Source organism: Euwallacea fornicatus, chromosome 14, assembly GCF_040115645.1.
Source record: "Euwallacea fornicatus isolate EFF26 chromosome 14, ASM4011564v1, whole genome shotgun sequence".
Classification (NCBI taxonomy): Eukaryota; Metazoa; Arthropoda; class Insecta; order Coleoptera; family Curculionidae; genus Euwallacea; species Euwallacea fornicatus.
The window spans coordinates 1506575-1522637 of record NC_089554.1 but is presented as its reverse complement, the minus strand read 5'-3'; the positions used below and the strand labels follow the sequence as shown (position 1 = coordinate 1522637).

Sequence of the window (16063 nt, the reverse complement as noted above, 5' to 3'; positions counted from 1 at the left end):
GGGGTTGAGGATGTTTGAAGGTAGTGTATGACAAAGTTTCGCAGAATCAAACCGAATTTTTGCGTTAATTCATAACGATGAATAAAATATGGCCCTATAATTTTACACCTAAGAAGAAAGAACAGCCAAAATAATAGACTCAAAGGGGAGAATCGACTCCAAAGAGGGCGAAAACCATTCCATCTGCAAAAAAATTGATGGTGTTAGTGTTTTGGGATGCAGATGATGTAATTTTTAATTTTTATTTCTCTAGAGGAAACACAATACATGGAGAATATTATATAAATTTATCGCTTTGTTTGAACGGAGAAAGTAGGAAAAAATGACCGTATTTGGCGAAAAATAAATTTTTGTTTTGCAAGTACAACGCACCAGTCCATACTTTTGTCATTGCGATGGCAAAATCAATCAACTCGGTTTCGAACTTTTTCCTCACTCACCCTATTCGCCAGATTTAACCCCCTCAGATGATTTTTTATTTCCAAACTTGAAGCAATGGCTCGGTGGGAAAAGATTTGCCAATAGTAGAATCCGAAGCTAATGCATATTTTGAAACATTCGAGGCTTTTTACTACATACGGGTTATGCAGGGTGTTCCATTTAAAATATCTCGAAGATATTTTTTTTTTCGAAAAACTCCTAGACACGTCAATTTCACTTTAAAGGGAGGCATTTTTGGATCAAAAATTCGTAGGTGTAGAATCACTCCCTTAAACGGGGTGGCAAGCCCTTCAAGAATCTCAAATAGCAAAGGGGGGTCAAGAGGCACATCAAATCAGAGGTATTTTAATTCGCTATACAAATATGCTGAATATTTTTGCTCCGCGTTTAAATATTGTAAAAAACTGTGTTAGAATATCGGTAAAATAAATCGGAAAAAATCAATTTTTAAATAATGTTTTATATAATTAAATGTTCAAATTGCCACCTATTTACTTTCACACGACAATAAAGTCTTTGTTCCATTTCTTCCCGAACATTTTATGGCATTTCGGGAGTTATTTCACTACATGTTATCACTATTCGGTGGGGAAAATCTTCTAAAAAAGTAGATTTCGTTTTATAAACAACAGTTTTTAAATGATTCCATAAGAAAAAGTCCAATGGTGTTAAATCAGGTGTTCGTGGGGGATATTCAATGAAATCTTCTCTGCCAATCCAGTCTTCGGAAAAATGTTGATCCAAAAAGTTACGTACAAGAACTGCATTGTGTGGCGAAGCGCCATCCTATTGAAACAAATCATTATTCTCTCGGATCTGATCGTTGTTTTTAAGGATATTCACAAAGTGAGGGTAGATGACATCTTGAAGCATATTGAGGTAAGATTCATCCGTCAGGTTATCAGGTAGAAAAAAAGGTCCAACAATATGATTTTCTAAAATTCCAATCCATACATTCAATTTTTCTGGATATTGTGAATGCTGTTCTCTCATAATTAATTCTACTATTCACATCACTCCAATACCTGCAGTTATGGCTTTTGACGAAACCATTCAGAAAGAATGTGTGAAAACATGTAGAATATAAAACATTGAAATTGATCAAAATACTTTCACTCATCATCTCACAAAATTGCATATGGCGATCTGAATCATCTTCATTGCGCTCATGAATAAGATGTATGTTATAGGGATTGAAATTATGTTTTTTCAGGATCCTCTGAATACTACTATGTGGAATACTTAATGTTCTTTTAATTCTCGGTTGGTTTAAATAATTTTTTTTTTATTTACATGATCCAGTTTAGTATGTCCCAAAATTGCAATCTGTGCAGCATTGTTGGTAACGGTGTGTCGCCTTTCATCTTTTTGTTAACATCGGAACCAGATTTCGTGAATTTAGATATTAAATTCGTCACGTAGGGATAGCTCAGATTCTTACTGGGACGCCTTCCATTAATAATTCTTGCAGTTTCTCGGGCTATTTCATTATTTTTGAAATCGATGGTGACAATTTCTATCCTCTTGCAGTGGTGTAAACCATAATTCTTTGATTCGTCGAATTAATCGGCAAATTTCGCGGTACAATTCTGAATAGTGTAAAATCGGATCAAAATTACCCGTTCAATGTTAATAAAATCGATCACTTTATCTTAAGAATTCGATGATAAACATAATTTTTTGTAGTATTGTTGAGTTTATTATTATTTAGTTTAGGTAATTTTTTTCGATTTACTTCACCGTTGTTTTAAAACGGGTTTTACAACATTTAAAGGTAGTGCAAAAAAATTTCAGCATACTTGTAAAGAGAATTGAAATACTTTTGACTTGATGTGCCACTTGACCCCCTGTGCCATTTAAGAATCTCGAAGGGGTGGCCACCCCATTTAGGTGGATAACTACACCTACGAATTTTTTATCAAAAAATGTCCCCCTTAAAAGTGAAATTGACGTGTCTCGGGGTTTTGCGAAGGAAAAATTCCATTCAAGATATTTCAGGTGGACTCTTTTAAACAGGCCAACCCGTATAAGCCGTAGAACATCGCTTGGAAAAGTGAATTAATTTCAAAGTAGACTATGTTGAGAAATAATCTAATATTTTCCAAAATTTTGTTTTCTTTAAGTATTAGTTTGGATACTTTGAAACTATCCTCGTGGCCTTATGTCAATAAAAACGAAAAAACATTTCGACGAGAAGAGCCTTTGACTGTGGCATAATTGGAAAGATCTCCTGCAGAATGAACATCTTGCTAGCTAAATTTTGTCGACTAGTTCCCAGAAGTCTTTTCGAGCATGCATTTATTACTTACCCTACATGCACAAGTTCTATTTTCATTCCTACATCCGCGACATTTTCATTATGATGGATTCTATCATTCTAATCAGGCGAAATTTAGATATCTATAAGCAACTCCTGATAATTTGTTTTCAGAACATATAAGCAGGATTTGAAATCGGGCGTAATTTCAGGAAGTGTTACTCAAATTGATCATGAATTCAGATCACGTTGTATGTTAATTGTGTTAATGGGTTTGCGCCAAGTAAACCTCTATAGTACATCCTTAAAACAACAGGCAAAATTAATGACCATTGTGAAAGGTGTAATAAGTTAGGGAGAAATGCAAAATTTTGGGTTAATTCACAGACCAAACAAACAATGCAAATGTTTGAGTTTTTGTTAAGGAACAACATATGCAATGTAGCGTGGATTTGAGAGTGAGTGGCTACGTCCCTAAGGGTCAAATTAATAATGTGCTGTTGTATTATTCAGCGTCAAGCTAGTTTCCAGATAAACCATGACGCTGGCCCATATCCAGCCTCATGTTCAACATATCTATGGAAAATAGCTCATAGTTAAGTTTAACGGGATATTAACAGTGTGGCCCTTCCTCAAGAAGTTCTCTTATATAGGGTGGCCTAGATCAAAGTGTATATATTTTCACTCTTAATCCTACGAACAGTATTTTTCCTCTTGTTCAAAAATATATTGTTTAAGATGTACAAAGGTTTATACATAGCCTTTCTTTGAATTTTTTAATAAATTTTTTATCAGTTTTTGTTAATCGAATTTCATATAGTTTAATCATTTTTAATGAATATCGTGCAGTACGTTAATGCAAAATTGTACAAATTCTAATTTTTTGATTAAAGAGAAAAATATGATAAAAATACAGATCTTCCTTAACATAGATACCAGGATCAACGTAACGACTTAAAACATCATAACTTTTTTACTAAATTTTTAGCATACAGGGTATTTCCAATTCGGCTTTCATTATTAGGATCATTAATTAAAAGAAGAGATATTATTGGGGTTGTCGCTAACACAATTCCACGTACTGATTTATGCGTCCAACAGGAAGGTTGCCCATTTGAGTACTTGTCCTAGTGTTTAATAATAACAAATATAATAGTAAATGTTCATCCAAAATTTTAAATAATGTTCTCTGTGCCTGTTGCCTTTGCGGATATAACTCAAAATAGGTTTGAGGTATTTTTGTGCAAATTTGTAATAAAGTCTTGACATATCTCGTTTTTCTTCATTTGTGAAACTCATTTTGAAAAAGAAAATCCTTCGATTGAATTCAAGGTTAAGCTAATATTATTTTTATTTCATAAATATTTGGGCATTTAAAATAGCAAATTATAGAGTTGTATATGAATGAAATCAGAATAAAACGGATTATTTTTATTGTGTCAACAAATCTGATATCGTGTCCGTAACAAAAAATAAAGTTAATGATTGTAGCCGAAAGATGAAATGTCGGCCAGCAAATATGAAAACATCATCGTATAGCTGAGAAAAAGTGGTAGTGAAATCGTTGCTTTGAACTTTCTTGTCAAGTAACGCTAAAAATAAATAAAAACGAAATCTTCAATTTTTAGTTTTTTTCGGATATCTTCGAAAATACTGGGTAACGGCACGTGATTAAGCGGTAAATTACGTAATTTTGCCCCCATTTGAACATCTTCATATCTGCCTCTAGTTTCCGAGATCCTAATGGTGAAGGCTGAATTTGAAATACCTTGCATATATCAAACAAAACTTTCTCGCTCTGTCTACACGATCTACATGAGACTTTTTTATGTATACTGATGAAGAGGCCAATCAGGGTCGAAACGTATGTAAATATATTTCAAAAGTTTTTAAGAATTTTGTTCCTCAATACGCAAAGAGGTGCGATCCATGAATCAATCGATTTAATATCATAAAAGTATATGACTGTTTCATCGCGTGAATTTTGCATCTTTCATTATCGTTTGGAGGAATTACATTACACCTACAGAACCATTTGTAACATTAATTATAAGCTAAGCTAAGGTGATAGTGCACGAAACGTTTACTGCAATAAATATAAAATAATCAGTACGCAAGGTATCAATATATCGATTATTTTTTTATTAATCAAAGTGGACAATATCATTTCATTGATAGTTTAATCAAAAGGAATCAATCGAGTTTTTCTGCAATTTGATTAGTCGTTGACATTTCCAGAGCTTTAATCGAGTAGTAGAATATGGAGAGAATTTTTTACGTGAAGCTCATAATTCGGTGACCCATAAAATACATATTTCACATAGAATTTGTCTGATTTTTTTGAAATTTCTGTTGTCCGATGTGTAGGTTGATGGCTGAAACGAGTACATATTTATTTTTTGGTGAAATTTTCACCGACCGTTGTCCAAAATTACAGCTGGATCTATTCTAGATTTTCAGTGTAAATTTCATTCGCATCGGTCAGAAAATGTGGCAATTACGGCCCTGCAAAATAGTCGTCGTTAATACGCCATACACGCGAACGACAGGAATGGAAACTTAAACCCATTACTGTTCGTTTTAATTTTTTAGCAATAAATTATGCCTAATCACAAACGATTTTAGGTAAAATATGGTGATTTATTTCAGCTTCTTTAAATTGAATATTCTGCTTACTCAAGTATCCATTCATTTATTTTAGTGCATTGAATAGTTATTTCTCACGTTTTTATTTTCAAGCAATGAGGTAGTTACATTATTTGTCTAAATTCTTATGGTATTACTTTAATTTGTGACATATATAAATAAATAGCAAATAACTCAATCAACGCTGTACGTTTACGGTTTACCGTCTACTGCGAAGTTTTTAAATGATCGTCCGTTATTATCAGCAATTCCCATCATTATACCACAATTTATTAAGGCAATTAATTGCTTCATATCGAGTCACATTTTAATTACCAGATACTGATCAATATTGCTGCGACGTCAAAGACGTCCAATATTACTGTGAATTGATTGATCAATTTTAATGCAAATTATAAAGGTACCCTAGATTCTGTAATATTCAAATATTTTTCCATTTATAAAGTTGATATACCGGGTGTCCAAAAACTATACAGGGTTATTCACGCTATACGGCTCGGAATATTGTGGCCAAAATACGAGGTTTTCTAAAAATTTTTCTTTTGGGTTATATGGGGATCTATTATGGCTACTTTTTAAAATTATTTTCATATTATACAGGGTGTCCCAAAAGTGCTAAAAGTATCAAAGTTGTGTTTTTTTAAATGGAACCCCTTGTATATTGTTGCATTTTTGGATTCTCCGATCAAAATAAATGTATGTTTTAATAAGGTTTACAATACCTAGCACTTACGGTTTTTGAAATAATTTAAATTTTGTAAAAATTTGGCCTAATTTTCATGTTTTAACCACTTAAGCAGTATTTAAGTTATGTAAGCGTAATTTACAGTGTAGTGTAATAATGGATCATACTTTATATCCCAATCATGAAAAACTTGCCAGCTTATACAGGGTGTGCAAAAATTAAAACTATTCAAATGAGGACTTTAAGTGGCTATAACTGGATTAATTTAAATGCAATGCCATATTTTTTAACTTACCAGGATATGTAGTTTTTAAATACCCATCGAATGGTACTAGGATGTTCATAGCTAAGTCTTCGCGTTTTTGCAGAATGCACTAAATAATGGCTCCTTGCGCCATTTGGCGTCTTTTAGTTCAAAGTTCCAATGTATCTAGTTGCCTATGATATTTCAAAATATCAGATAGTTAATTTAGTTTATTTTTTAGTTTAGTCTGCAAAGGTACTTTTTTTCTAGAGTGTGTAATGTACCCTCAGGCTACGCCTATGCCTATGCAATCCGTCCGATCATGTCCGTGATGACCATATGTTGGGAACCCATTTTCTTCCTGTAAGGGTTGCCCTGCATAAAGGAACTTTCACTCTTTTATCCTTATCAAGACAAAGGTCTAAATTCATCCATATTTGGTCAAAATCTTTACAGCTGCAATTCCCCGCAAATTCTCAATTTTTGCCTTTGTCTCAAGATACGGTTTAAGGATTTAAAAAGTTACCAACTGTGGATTGACCCTGTTAATGGGTACCGATCCCCTGATTGGGTATTTAAGCTACCCCGAATCCCATAAACTCTCTATTACTCTAAAAATCCTCTCTAATGTCAAGATCATTTTAGTTTTTACCGATTAATACATAAAAGGAATTGTCTACAATACGCCTCCAACAACTCCACAGGATATGAAAACACGTATAAGAGACGCGTTTGAAACTGTTACTCCGCAAATGTTGTCCAGAATTAGCGGTGGTTTTGAAAAAAGAATTTGTAAGTGTTTGGAAATGGACGGTCGACATTTCGAACATCTGTAATAAATATTTTGTTTCCGTTTTATGTTATACTTGATATGTGATTTAGAACATTGAACTAAAAGACGCCAAATGGCGCAAGGAGCCATTATTTAGTGCATTCTGCAAAAACGCGAAGACTTAGCTATGAACATCCTAGTACCATTCGATGGGTATTTAAAAACTACATATCCTGGTAAGTTAAAAAATATGGCATTGCATTTAAATTAATCCAGTTATAGCCACTTAAAGTCCTCATTTGAATAGTTTTAATTTTTGCACACCCTGTATAAGCTGGCAAGTTTTTCATGATTGGGATATAAAGTATGATCCATTATTACACTACACTGTAAATTACGCTTACATAACTTAAATACTGCTTAAGTGGTTAAAACATGAAAATTAGGCCAAATTTTTACAAAATTTAAATTATTTCAAAAACCGTAAGTGCTAGGTATTGTAAACCTTATTAAAACATACATTTATTTTGATCGGAGAATCCAAAAATGCAACAATATACAAGGGGTTCCATTTAAAAAAACACAACTTTGATACTTTTAGCACTTTTGGGACACCCTGTATAATATGAAAATAATTTTAAAAAGTAGCCATAATAGATCCCCATATAACCCAAAAGAAAAATTTTTAGAAAACCTCGTATTTTGGCCACAATATTCCGAGCCGTATAGCGTGAATAACCCTGTATAAACGACAAATTATCTCAGGAAATTATAGAGCTAGATAAAATCTCCCAAGCCCAAGAATAGGGAAAATTTTGGGTTTCCATAAAATTTTGAGCTAATGCGTGCTTTTTATTTCCCTTTTCTCCTTCGATCCCTTCTAGGTTACACCCGCATGTACGTATACCTTCAGGCATCCACAGGATGTGTTATACGCACTCATGCCTGATGAAGCCAATAAGTAGAAACATGTCTCAGAGTTACCCGATATCCCCTTTCTGGCAATTCTCGTATTGTAAAAGTAAAATATTCACCTCGGTTTTCAATGTATTTTCGACACGTTGCCGAATTTTGTAGTCGTTTGATTCAAAACATTTTTTCGTCTGAGGTAATTCGATGTCTCCGTACTTTTGGAACACACTGTTTGTTGTCGCTTCCAACGTATCCATGTAGTTCATCTTTAGGAACACCCTGTAAATTCAAAACGACATCGTTTTTCAATTCCTAAACTTATGAAAGGGCCCCTGTGCTCAGCTATAAGTCATGTAAGCGGTAAGGGGTTTGCATTCTTAGTAACAATATATTTTTTTTATTTTGTTGGGAATCTCATAATTGTTTTTTTCCAAGTGAAAGTTTTCCAAGTAAGCTGTCAGGGATGAATATTGCAGTTTGCACTAAAATGCTGATTATTGAGGTAAGAAGAGTGATATACAGGGTGTTACGTAAATAACTTTTGTAAATTTAACCAATGATTAAGAACATCATTTCGCACAAAAAAGTTTCGTACAAAAGGAGTCATAAATATAATAATTTCCCCGGAAAATAAAAAAAAACATCTTTGAGAATTGGCAACGTCACGTCGTGCTTATTTCATTTCGATACCTCGCAATGTAGCCGCATAAGCTAGGTATGCCGTTTTGACAGGGGTTTTTTGGATCTGATAGCTTTTCCAGTTAAAATTAAAACATTATGTGTTTCGTATTTTATTGTTTTGAATAGCCACTTACCTTTAAATTATCGTTGCCAGCTCTAATTAACATAACATGTTACGTTACACGTTTTACACCACTCACATCACAATCAAAAACACAAAATTGTTAGTTGTTATTACATTAAATATTCGATATGTCCATAATTTAAGTGCATGTATGCACGACAGTGTGTTAACCATTTTTCCTGTAGATGAAAAATTCCTGGCATATTCCTAATATGATCGGCGGCAGCAAAAATACGCTGTCGTAACTGATTTTCATCCCTTATTTCAGAAGCGCAGACCAAAATTTTTATGAAACCCGAAAAGAAAAATCCAAAGCTTTAAGGTCTGGAGATCTGGCAAGCCAATAATTGGCACCATTCCTTCCATTCTTATTCATCGGTATTTAGAATTATGATTTAAAAACTCGACAACTAGACGGCTTATGTGTGTGCAGGAGCTCCATCATGTAAATACCACATTATGGCACGCAATTGAAGAGGCACATTTTCTAACAAATTAACTTTGCAGGCGAAGTGTCACGTGTAATAACAGAGGGAGCATTCGAATGAAGAACGATATCACAGTAAAATATTAAAAGTATAGAACGACATACAGTTTATGACAAATGTGAAAAATAAGGGTGGTTTTATCTTGTCCCTCCTCGCTGGGCCTTAATAGCTACACTTGTCCACAGGATAATATGTCTGATAACATGGGATAAAATACAGATGACTACGTAACTCAGATATTGAGCGGTAATCAGGCCTACCTATTTACAGCGCATCCAGTGCTTTATCGCTTCACCCGGAAAGTTGACATGGGCGACCCTTTAACGGGTTCATAAAGCGTTGTCGCTGAAGTTTACTTTTACCGCTTAAGTTGAATTATTAGTTATTAATTAAGTTTTAAATTGCTTTTAGCAATGTTATTGCTAAACAGTTTGAACTTTTCTTGTTATACGTCAAACAATCAACATCTGTCAAGTACGTTTTTCATGATTTCATTAAAATTTTAAGCTTGTCATAGCTTTTCGGTTTCCAATTTTTTTTTTTTTGTAACTAGGTTTTCGACTCCTGTTGTAAGGAACTTTTTTGTTCAAAATGATGTTATTAAGCATTGTTTAAATTTACGAAAGTTATTTCCCTAACACCCTGTACATATAGAGTGTAGTTAAAATTCCAGCTAAGCTCTTCGATATGCTGTTGGGAATGCTTCTGTGAGGCTCTACAAAAATAAGTAAATTTAAATCTTAAAAATATTGAAATAAAAATACAACAAAAAATTGCTGTTTTTATGTTAAAATATAACTTATAAAAACGTTATTTTTGCAATATTATCCTGTTAACATACTGTAGGCTTTTTCTTTCTTTCTTAACTTGTCTAGGGTTTTATTTCTGAGTTGTTACAATTAGGGGCTTACTTACTAACTTAACTAAGAGGATACTTGCGTTCCTTCACGACACTTCCGACACCTCGCAGCCTCGTCACCTCGAGAAAAAAGAGAACCTCCCAGTTTCTCCAATACCTTAAATGCTACTTTCTGGGGCAATAAACCAGCGGCGTACCCTAACTAGAGACCTATTCCCGTTCCGCCAAGTGGCAAGCCACATCTGAACACCATAAACCATCCTTTGTCAGAACCGTTGTCGAGTGTCCTTCGACCCTCTTTCCTGGTTCTAACAAAGAGAGGTTCGACTTTCTTTTACTTCATGCGGCTCTCAACCAAGGATAATTACTGGGAAAATTCCAGTAATGCTGCGAACCACATGAACTCAGTGACCATACACATGGGCGTATCATCAGGGCACCTCACTCTTTATTCCCCTAACATAGCCTAAATTATAGCTACTTTACAATGTACATCCTCCTATTTGCATCTCGATTTGGTCAGACGGCAACAATTGTATTTATTAATTAATATTTACAAAATATTGCAGCGATCTGACAAACGGATCTTGCAATACTATTTGATGATTTAGGGGTAATATAGGACCTTGCTCAGTCATGAAATATTTTATTCTATTAACCTGAATAAATTTTTTAAATTATTTTTGTGTGGTGAATAAAAGGATTCCCGACAACATCCAGAAGATGTTTGACACCATTTTAAATACACGCTTTATATCACACAGGTTACTCTGTAAGAATTCTAAGAGGTCACATTTCAAAAATCATATTTTTTAGTTTCAGTTAAACGCATAACATTTTGCCATCTATGTCACTAATTGAGAAACTTTTCCCTTTATCCATTATCCAGTATTTCGTTATAGATATCCCGGGAGAGTCATGACACGAGGTATTGATTTGTATGTTGCTAACATCTGGCGGAATGTTGTGAAGCTCAGAATATTGATCGTATAAAGACCCGTTTTATATTACTTTCGATAGCAACTTAGATTCCTGTTTATTTCTATTAGCATATACGTTCATAGTTGGGTCTCATGTTAATAGAGCGCATCCCGTGACATTTGATCATTACAGGGTAGTACAATTTTACCAGCTCATTGGGAGTATTTTACGTTAGATACAAATACATTTTTCCTCGGTTTTGCATTATGAACTATCTTGAGCTCCGCTCATGTATTTGTCTAACACATTCATAACACAGCTATTTCAACACATCAATTTACTTGTAAGTGCGCCTTTGTGAGGCTGACAGCAAACTCTCCATGAAAATAAATAACCTCCTCTAATCGTTGACAACACATATCAGTTTCCCGAGGTTAAATCCCCGTCACCCCAAGGTTATACAACACCTTAAACTAACGTTAACCGGAGATAAACAAACAACGTAGATGAAACGTTGCCTACATTATCGGCCGGAACATAAGGTTCAGGTCGGCCATGTAATGAAAATTAATTTATTCAACACGTGGGGGTGATGGACTCATCGGGAGGGGTTGAAGGGACTGCGGAAGGTCAAGGAGACGAGACGGCAACAGCGCCCCCTCGGATCGAGACGCGGTGGCATCTGTGTGGAAGCAACAGGCGTGCGGGGGGTGATCGATATGGGGAGAATTGTCCGACAGGCGAGAATGAAAGGGTGCAAGACCGGAAGGTAAAGAGGTTTTTGGAATCATACAGTTTCGATTTCCGCTCTATTCAAAAAATATTTCGAAAGCATATTACCGTAGCTTACTTTGTTGGTCTTAGGCCCCATCTCTCCGAATATACGCTTTCTTGATCTCATTGGGCAACAGGATTGGTTATTTCAAGTATTATATTCTGAAATGCATGAAAGCTGGATATTTCACTAGGATACCAAGATGTCTTGTTGTCCTCAAACCATTCTCTGCCATCAGGATCATCCACCCATTAAAGATCAGATCGCGAAAAATGTGAGCCATATGTACACGCACCAAGTGGTAGTTAAATTTCAAGAAACTGGTACTGTCGCTAATAGAACAAGACTTCAATCGATAATAATTATCGACGAGGAAAAAGTTTAGCTTTTTTGATCAGTTTGCGATAAACATGATTTTATCCACTTATTGAAAGCTCACAACAACAAGGTTATCCCGTGAATCAATACGGAGAATATTGAAATTTCACAAGTTTTATTCTAATAAAAAGACAAAATATTCATGAATTTCTTGTCGATCACTCGTAATTAAATATTTTAGAAGTATAGCGCACATAATTATTGTAGAACTTCAATTTGTTACAAATAATTGCTAAAGTTATAAGGGTTATGGACGTGCTAATAAACAAAATTGCTGTTATTGGAATAATGAAAATCCACACGTATTTAGAGGGGGCATATGGAATACCCCCTGAAAATTAATATTTAACTGATATTTTAGGAAATTCTCCGATTACTTATTTAAGGAAATTTGCTTGGCGAGATATGTACTGATATGCTTTGATATATACATATATACATATCTCAAGCCTTTAAGAGGTCACGAATTAGAAAACCAGGCTGACTTAGCAGTAAATTTATCTATAGAAGAAAATTTGCTGTACTTTCAGCAAGATGGTACACCATTTCATTATGTAGGTTCAATTAGATAATGGTTACATGAATACTGTCTCAACCAGAGGATTGGAACATAAGGATCTTTTCGAACGGCTACCTCAAGCCCCAAACCTAATCCCCTTTGATATGTTCGAAGGGAGAAAGGGTGAGCTAATCCATTCCATCCTTTGGGGTCCTTTTCTATATTATAGAATCGATTTCGGGAAATTTTTGATATATTTCTTTTTCACCAAACATATATAGCTATTTTACGTTTTAAATCATACCACTTTGCACCTCTTTCAAATTTTGTTATCAATTATCGTCTGCAGAGTGTTCAGTTGTATTTCAGAATCTATTGGGTTGGCAATTAAATTCGTTCTGTTTTCTTTCCGTATAAGTTTCATGCTGATTTGCTTTTTTTTTCTGAATGCTATCAAGCAAGTCAAATAAACACATGCAAGATCATTTTTCTCTTATATTTTCTACGGACTTTGGTTTGGCTATCATAAGTATCGTACATATCGTGTAGCGGTAAACATGGAAAGAAGTAACGTCCATTTTCGTCACAGAAGAAAGTAATGCTCTCCGTATGGTGGAACTTTAAGGGCATTATTTATTACGAGTTACTACCATCTGGAAAAACAATAGATTCAACACTATACTGTTCCCAATTAACGAAATTGAAAGAAGCTATTCGCACAAAGCGACCAGAATTGGCAAATCGCAAGGGTGTTGTCTTCCATCATGACAACGCTAGGCCTCACACATCTTTGACAACGCAAAACAAATTACTCGAGTTTGGCTGAGACGTTTTGGCTCATCCTCCTTATTCACCGGACCTTGCCCCTTCCGATTTTCATTTATTTCGGTCGCTGCAGAATTCAATGAAAGGAAAAACCTCCAAAGATGAAGATGGAGTTAAAAACCACCTTGATCGTTTTTTTGCCGATAAGCCACAGTCATTCTATGAAGGTGGCATAATGAAGTTGGTAGAGAGATGGCAAGAGGTTATCAATAAAGATGGTCAATATATAATTGATTAAAATTTGTTTTGTATATACAAAAAATGTGTTTTATTCCAAACTAAAAAACCGAACGAATTTAATTGCCAACCCAATAGATTAACCTGAACTAACAATTCGTTTCGGATATTTCTGAGATGAGATAATAAGCTACAACGCCAATATCATAGTCGAATTCAAAGTTCTGATTTAGTGCTTAGGTGCCAAATTTAATTCAGTTTGATAGTTTCCATATTTCCCAAGATAATCGTGCATTTTCATCTTTTTCAGTCGTATATTATAATCAGAGCTATTCAACGTTATTTAAAACAATTTTTTTGTTTCAGGTAAGCGTTCGGGTATTAGACAACTACATATACCATCATAGGTAAGCTCTAAATGAAACGTTTATTTATATTCGAGTTAGTTCAAGCTTTCAGCTTCAAAGCAAATTAAGGTTTACGATTATTACCTTTTGATTAACTAAGGATAGATTAAATTAAGGTAAGTCATGCTATAAAAGGTTAAGCACTAATTACTTATTCCTTTGTATAAAGTTGGTAGTCGTTCGATTGATGCCGATTAACCCAAAATACCCCGATTTTCCCCAAAGCTTCTGGAGGATTATAGCTAAATTTACAATTCATATCACAGAAATCCAAATCCCATTGCAATTTTTGGGATCTCAGGTTTATCCGAGATTCGTGTGAGGGCGGATGCCAACTCAAGCGTTACCACAACGTTTTCCAAAACTGTTAAATTAAGTTCAGGCCTAATAAACATCGATCTACTTCTTATACATAGAATACATGAAGTCGAAATTAAAATTGGATTAAGTATTTATTATCCCGATAAAGGCATTTTTACTGGAACATTATTAGTTGTGTTTCGAAAATAATGAATGCAATAATAATAATTTGCATATTTTCCGCATCACTGTTCGCAGTATAAAATAATGGCATGTAATCAGGCAGCTCTGCTGTATCTAATAAATTTATTTGAAATCTGTTGAAATACAAGCATTGTATGTTATGTAACAGTAATAATTTTACTGAAAATTATTTGAAAATTCCCGCCCTTCATCTGCTCAGTACTGATAAATTAATCTATTAGAGAGTTTATATATTGCACTCCCTCAGCTTAATAAATTAAATTTATTTTTAATGCCGAATATCATCATTGTAGTGGGAAAATTTTTACTAAAAGTCGAAAGTAATTTTACATTATTAATATCGAACCCTTCACATGAGGAGGAAGTAGTTCGTTCCTCTCGGATCTCATTTTTTGGGAACAAATATTAATTCTTACAATTACTCGCTTCTGGAAAAAGATTATTAGCTTTAGAATTGAAATTCGGATATCCATATTTCAAGTTAGCTCATGGACACACAGACGGCAGATGTAATTATGATTCCATGTGTTTAGATGCCGAACCGTGGCTAAAATGTCTGTTTGAATTTAAAGTTTTAGGATTGCCAATTACGCAGGAATCAATGCGGCATACCCACTCTGAAATTGGTCCCAGCCAATAATCTCCCGGTCTAGTCTGCTTTCCCAGTTTTAGTTTTGTCTTTAATTAAGCTCCCAGGACCGATATTGTTAAAACCATTAAATTGAACCACTCGTTCAACTGGTTGGTTTAGACAACCGAGCGAAAGCTCATTTATTTTATGTCGGAACTAGTTTATTTTGGGTTCATTCCTTACAATGAACTCTTGAAATCTTTTCCAATAAAAGTTATAAATTACAAGGGCGCTGCGAATTTTGCTTTTCAGAGCACCATTTGCTGCGTTCGCTGTGTGTTGCGTGGTGCGATGCAGTATTATTGTCATTGATTATTGTAAAAATTTTTAATAGAGAGTTTTTGGGATTTATATCTTTTCCTTTTATATGGCAATGTTTTCTTCTTTATGTGGAATTTTTTTCCTCTCAATGATAATAATGTCTTTCTGCATGAAATTATTCCTTTTCTACATGATTTTCTTTGGCTTCTATGTACAAATTTCACATCTATTAATGATACTTTTGCTCTACGACGAATTAGTTTTGTCTTTTTTAGGATAGTGAAAATTATAAAATGCCAAATTACCGTTTCCTGCATACCATCTTTAGATGGTAATTTTGCCTATTACTTACTACTACAAACTTGTTTCGATTTGTTGCGCTACAAAATTTATTACTTTAATGTGTTAATAACTAAAACATGTAATTAACTAAAATCCTTCAGATGAATCGTTCATGCTCTATGGAACATCGCGTTGGCTGCATACTCTGAGAGGGGTTCAAAAGCAAAGCCTCCCTGAGATAAGGAAATACAGGACAAGGATAAGACGCATTCCTGTAAAGGAGAATAATTAGTT

General features: G+C 34.3%; 1 protein-coding gene across 1 annotated transcript in view; it reads left to right on the top strand.

Annotated features, from left to right (window-relative positions):
• The window catches only part of LOC136343337 (uncharacterized), a 47343-nt gene extending 33191 nt beyond the window's left edge, over window positions 1–14152 (top strand). The window contains exon 4 of the mRNA XM_066290015.1: window positions 14051–14152. Within this exon, the coding sequence (XP_066146112.1) occupies window positions 14051–14054 (4 nt within the window). The 3' untranslated portion in view covers window positions 14055–14152. The remainder of the gene's footprint in view (window positions 1–14050) is intronic.
• The last annotated feature ends 1911 nt before the right edge of the window (window positions 14153–16063 follow it).